At 30.4% G+C, this 6,870-nt stretch overlaps 1 protein-coding gene across 1 annotated transcript; it reads right to left on the reverse strand.

Moving 5' to 3' along the window:
* Positions 1–475: 475 nt before the first annotated feature.
* Positions 476–2,307, reverse strand: LOC114189479 (soyasapogenol B glucuronide galactosyltransferase-like). Its single transcript, XM_028078049.1, has 2 exons — positions 1,719–2,307; positions 476–1,622 (listed from the first exon to the last, which is right to left on the reverse strand). Exons 1-2 carry the CDS (start codon positions 2,226–2,228, stop codon positions 648–650), a joined length of 1,485 nt encoding a protein of 494 aa, XP_027933850.1. The 5' UTR covers positions 2,229–2,307; the 3' UTR covers positions 476–647.
* Between the last annotated feature and the right edge of the window lie 4,563 nt (positions 2,308–6,870).

A 6,870-nucleotide genomic window follows, 5' to 3' on the forward strand; every position in this document is an offset into this window, starting at 1 on the left:
GTGAAGAAGAAGGAATATTAAAGTATTCTTTTAATTAAAAAACTATACCTAACAAATATCATCATCTTTTATGTTTTTATTTTCCTTATTCTGCTTCATAAGATCTGGAGTGACCCAATATATGAAATATTATTAAAAGGGATTTATAACTCTTACAATAATTTAATACTTAAAATTACACAGACAATTTATATTAAAATATTGATTAACCAATGAAATCAACTAGACCAAAGCTGCCAGATTATATTCATCAAGACCACAACAGCCATCAATTTCATTTGTTCTAACAATTACATGTATCAACAAATAATGTTTAGGGTAATAATATTTTAATACACAAAATTCTTTTATACTCATTTGATATTGTTTTTCACTTTTTTTATAAATGTAAAAGTTTAACTTTTTATAATTATTTTAACACTAAATTATGTTATCAAATAAATGTAACATAGTTTAAAGTATCCTTAGTCTAATGTTAAACTAAACATAGAATTGATCAAAAGTGAAAACTAATTACCATAGCTTAATTATTCTCCCAAGCTGATCATACATTAAAAATAAATAAAAGCTGATAACTCTTACACCATGTAACATCTTCCACGCGGCTTTTGAAGCTTTCGAAGGGTATTTCTCAACTAAATTTGGTATTATATATCCTTTTGAAGTTTGAGTGACTTGAGTTCTTCAATAAGTTCCTTCAAATTGTTGTGAGAAGTGCCACCACTCTGAATCGCTTTCTTTGCCTCATCACTCAGCACTTTCACTCTCCTTCTCATTTCTTCACACTCTTCTCCACCCATCACCAAACCAATCGCTTTTCCTATCTCCTCCCTCTTCACTGTTTCACTCCCAAAATCATTCAAGTTTCGCCATTCTTTTGCTCCAACCGAAACTCCAATTTTCAACACATCCACCACCAACTTCTCGTTGAAAAACTGCTCCGAAAACAAAGGCCAAGCCACCAATGGCAACCCTGCAATCACACTTTCAAACACAGTGTTCATCCCACAGTGAGTCACCACTGCCCCAGTTGCACGATGGTCCAGTATAACAAGTTGTGGCGCCCAACCCCATATCAGATACCCTTTGTTACTTTCTTTCACCCTCTTTTCATATTCCTCCAGAAAACCCCTTGCCCCATCATCGCTTTTCCTCACCACCCATATGAAATCGTGTCCACAATCTTCAAGTGCGTGCGCTATTTCGACAAGCTGTGCGGTAGGGAACTTGTTCATGCTCCCAAAACTCACATACAAAACAGAGTTCTCTTTCTTCGAATCAAGCCATTTCATCAACTCTTCGTCTTTTCCTCTTCCTTCTCCTTCTTTTGCATGCCCTCTACCAGCCTTATCCGACTCATCTTGGTTCACCCACAACGAAACTGGTCCTATACTCCAACTCTTGGTACCCATCACTCTCTTGTAATGCTCCTCGTAAGCTCCCTCAAACTCGTAAAAGCTCTTGAACAGTGACCCGTAGCTTTTTTTCTCTGATTCTTTAATCATCTTCTTTAAATAGGTATATGGCGTTGGTGCTCTAAGCCAATCCGGTAACTGCAATCGTGTCATCTCCACCTTGTCGGGCAACCCAGGAAGTTCAAAAATCTCACCATCGGAATCTACCTGTCAAACACATACACGAGACATGATGAATATATAATATTTTGATTCAGTTTCAGATGTACATGTTTAAGAATGGGGTTTTAGAGGAATCTATACCTTGGCGTGAGGCGCAAACTCTTCCACGCAGTTCATTGCACAGTGAGAAAAGTAACTCGCCCCGACATAAACGAGCCTTGGAATTCCAAGTTCAGCGGCTGCATCAGCACTCCACGGGTAGAACATGTCGGTGACAATGAAATCAGGTTGCATAACACGGAAGAGTTCCTGGTATTGGCCTTGCAGAATGGACAGTGCCTGGCTGATTTTCATCGTCAAGGGTTGAGGAGTGTCGGCGTTGATGGTTTCAACACCTTCTGGCAAACCAGGGACTTGCGGGAACTTCACCACGTGGGTTCGGATGGGGCGGCCACGGCTAGAATCACGGTCGACGGAGCTTTGGAAAACGGCGGCGTTTGCCGGTGTGGTGATTATCGTCACATCCACGCCGTGCATGGCGAAGAGCCTCGCCATGTCCACCACCGGAATCAGGTGACTGGTTGAGATGAAGGGAACAAAAATAGCCTTCAGCATTGTTTCAGCTTCACCTTTGACCTCATAGGACCCCATGGTTATGGATCTGTAATGGAGAATTATCGTTTTATATATGCTTCTGTGTTTCTTTTCTCTTTATATATACAATGGATAAATTCGTTTTCTGTTCTTCTACTTTCTCTCGATTCACGTCCGGCGGAAAATTAGCATTATAATAATCCTTGTATGGTGCGCGTTTTCCAGTATACTAATTTTCTAGTACTATTAAATCATGACTACATATGCATAAATTTATCATTTATTAAAGTAAGTTTTTGCTGGTTTTTGTTTTGAATGTATGGCAGAAGATGGTTGTGAAATTGCTCGCAGAAGACTTTTGTTCTATTGCATACGTTGCAACATGTCATTGACTGTGTTGGAAACAGTCATACATGTCATCATACCTCTAACAAATGGCAAATTTTGTTAAAATATTATATTAAAAAAGTATATTTTAAATTTATTAATCCAATAAAACTAACGTTTAAGACAAGTTTCACAGCTAACTATTAGTATCAAAATCTTGTAATCCTTGTCTTTATGATTTTTCTTGTTTCAGAGATTTTTTTTATGAAAAATTATTTTTGACTATTAAATTTTAATAATTTTCTCTTATAATTTTATGTAGTATCTTTTAAATGGTTTTTCATTTATCTATTTTTTTATTTTCAATATTCCAAAATTACTTAAAAGATGACACATCATGTTATAAGAAAAAATTGTCAAAATTTAGTAGTCAAAAAATTATTTCCATTTGTGATTTAGGAAAAAAAACGAAACATCGATTCTGGAAATCCACAAAAGATATTGAAAATCGAATGTTGACGTAATGGGATTTTAGATCACTGAAAGTTGAGGATTAAAACGGGATAATAATGAAGGTCTTACGAACCCAAAAGTAATTGTGGTTATATAAACAGTTCCAGGGTTTTTCAATACCATGGATTTCACATGTTCTTTCAGATTACTAAAACACCTCGTTACAAATACAAAGTAATATTTTGATAGCTAAAAAATTAAGGTAAATTCTAGAAATATCATACTAAAATTAAAAGAAAATCTAAATTTCTATTAGATAATATAAAGATTAAAAAAAGTTTAAAAAAATGGTGACATGGATTTAACTAAATTGAATGAATGGAATCACTTTCCTGCAATAACATGCATTATATATAGAGAGAAAGAAATGTAAGGAACAGTAGTTTAACTCTAAAAAAATAAGCCCCACTAATTATTGTAGACTAAAAAGCAAAATAATTTATGAGGAAGGAGAATGGGCTGAAACATTAATAAATGTAACACATGGAACGCAAGGGATTATTTTAGAAAGCTGATTATAGAAGTGCTTTCTTAGTCAGCAGGCATAATTTTAAAAACAACCTAGAAAATGGAGAATGATTCGCGTCTTAAGTTTCTTTATAAGTGTCTGGGAGAAATAAACTCGATCTGTGTTAAACAAAGTTTGCTTCATTCACTCGAGTGCCAACGGCAACGTGCATGGATTGTATAAGACGGAGAGAGATTTGAAAATACGTGTTTTTAAATGTAAAAGACATATTATCTCTGAAAAATATAATTTTTATATCAGTAAAGAATAAACAGACTAGTATCCTGAGCAATTAGTAATACCGAAAAACTGTTAATACTTAAAAAAATGATTTTTTTAAAATTATAATACAAAACTGAAATTAGCTTTTATTCGAAATTTTATTTTTGTTTGGTTTTCTAACTTTAGCTAACTTTAGAAAAGATGAATTTAGTTTTCTCCATGTACTGAAAATAAAGATGGGCGAAGATTCTTGGTGATGCTGGAGTGCTGCAGTTTTTTTAAAAGATTGTAATTTAATTTATTAGATTAATTTTTGTCACGTGAACAACAGTCTTAAGATACTGCAAGTGTCAAAGATTATACGTCTAATGAAACGGTTTTTATCGCTTCAAACAAAAGTTAATGTCGTTGAATAAGATAAATTAAATCTATTGTTTTCTAAGTCAAGGACCTAGTAGAATAAAAATTTGAGAGCAAAAATTAATTTCAATTCTGTTTATATTTAAGTAAAAATATATTTAATCCTAAAACATTTTTTTTAAAACTATCAAACTAAAATCCACTAAACTATACGAAATTTTTTTGTTTAATTTATTGTTTGTATGATTTTCCCGACTAAAGTACTATTGGTTCAAATTCGTGAATTATTATGCGAACCCATAACCCGACAAAATCTACAGGTGTAATGTACAAAACATCCATCTATAAATAAAAATATAAAAATTTCAAAAAAATTATAATTTATTATTGGTGGGATCTACAAACTTAAGACAACGGTCCGAAGATCTAGATCCATATATCCTAATTAATATGAAGGGAGTTTGCAAAACATATATATTTATGTTCATCAAACCAAAAATATAAGATAATCTTAAATAATACATTTCATGAAACTTAACGTCTTAAGTTATTTTTAACTATTCTACTACGTTTAAAATGATAGAATGGTTCCTTTCCCCCCAAGGTGTAAAATAATTTATTTACTTTTAATAGATTTAAAGAAATTACACGGTTGACGAGATGGAAAAGTAACGAGTTAATCGTTGAAAGTCTCATGTCAATTAGGAATAAGACAATTTCATAATATATAAATGGAAGGTACAAATCTCACCTTACAAATCGATTTTATGAGAATTAAATAGATTTAAAGTACAATTCTAACACTACTTTATTTTCTTTAAGACTATAATACTGACAAAAAAAATTTACAAAGTTTGACAAAATATACTTTTCAGCACACACCAAACATTTTTCTTCTCTTTTCAAATTACATCAAATATTTCTTTTATCTATTGAGGCACTCTCATGTGTACATTGTAAAAAGTTTATTAATAAAATTTTATTAAAATATAATGTTCCTTTTTTTAAAAGAAAAAATGCACGAGAAAGAGAGTTGTAAAAGGAATATGTGTGTAAATATTAACATGTTATGAATTATGGAATATTTTAAAGTAAATAATTTATAAATATGTAAGTTAGTTGTAATTAAATATTTTTGTAACTTTTAAATATTGCTTGTTTGAGAATAGGTGTCAATTATAATATATAAGTTAGCTATAATTAAATATTTTTGTAACTTTTAAATATTGCTTGTTTGAGAATAGGTGTCAATTATAATTTCATCATCAAGATCACAAAACTGGTTTGTAAAGTGAGGTTTGCACACCACACCCCACTTATATATGGTGAAAAGTTCGTTAGAATAAGCTTTAACACTATGTTAAAACTGAGTTTTGAACCTAAATCAATTCCACATAACTAACTTATAAGATGAAATTTATACCCTATTTATATATTATGAATTAGTTTCATTTCTAGTTGACGTGAGATTTTCAACAAACTTGACTAAATTAGAGTTAAATTGTTGTAATCGTTTCCCCTTCCAAACAAAAATAATACTTCAAAACCATAAATTATATTTGTGTTATGTAAAATCGACTCAATCCAGGAGGAGAGTGTTTCACTTCCCCTAGAGTAAAATAAAAAATAGAGAAAGCCTATCTAATTAAAATTTTTAAAAATAATAAAAAATAGAAAAAAATTGGAAAAGATAGAAAGTGTATCAAAATTTTATGGAGTTTGTAGTACTTAACCAGAGTTTACTCCAATATAAAAATTTCAAGTATTAGTCATATTTAATTAACACAATATTTTTTGTCAAAATTGAGATACCTAGAAATAATGCTCCCAACAAATTAGTTTGTCATCCTACACTTAATTAACAGCAACAATCATCACAGAAATAATAATATCTTAAAAATTAATTGATTCAAACAAATTTAAAGTTAAAATTGTTTCTCTTTGAAAATTTCACTCCCGTATGGTGGGAGATTTATATAAAAACAATAAATCATATTATGTTAATTCATGGAAGCATTGTCAGAACAACTAACCAAAATTTCTATCCTCAAATAAGTTTTAACTATAATAATTTGTATATCTGTAATTAAGTATTTACTAACAAAGTTTATTTTATTGCGCATTGGGATATTATAGTTTTTGTAAAATCTTTTTGATGGATTTCTATTAACAAGTGGAAGTTTTTGTTATGCTACGTAATTGTTATTGGCGTGTTTATTTTTATTGTTCTTTTAGTATTTAATTTAAAAAAAAAAATTAGTGTCATTCTTATTAATGTCGACCTCGAAAGTTGTTTTTATGTGCATAAAACTAGAGCTCTGACATTAAATATTTTGTTTTTTCACACTTGAACGAAGATCGAGGTTTCTTTTCGTCATCAAATAATGCAGATTATTTTTTTTGCTTCCTTGTCTTTCATTCATTAATATTTTGATAATGTCTGTAGCTATGAAGTTGCAGCTAGTGTTTCAAAAGTGTGAAGAAATGTCTTGTATGTACTGACAACGAGTTCTAATTATTTTAGGTTTGTTTGTATTTCTTTTATAATATAAGTTAAAATCTTTGGATCGTCTCTTTAGAAATCTGGATTTTCAAATTTTAAGTGATTTTAATTAAATCTTTAAGTGCATAACTAATAATATAAATATGGTATCATGTATTATTTCGTGATTTTTTTATTTTTTATTTTTTATTTTTTTAATTAGAAAAATTGTCATATGTCAAATTAAGTTTTTATTATATGTTTGTTCAAGGTTTTTTATATTTTAA

The sequence above is a fragment of the Vigna unguiculata genome, chromosome 7 (genome assembly GCF_004118075.2).
Source record: "Vigna unguiculata cultivar IT97K-499-35 chromosome 7, ASM411807v1, whole genome shotgun sequence".
NCBI lineage: Eukaryota > Viridiplantae > Streptophyta > Magnoliopsida > Fabales > Fabaceae > Vigna > Vigna unguiculata.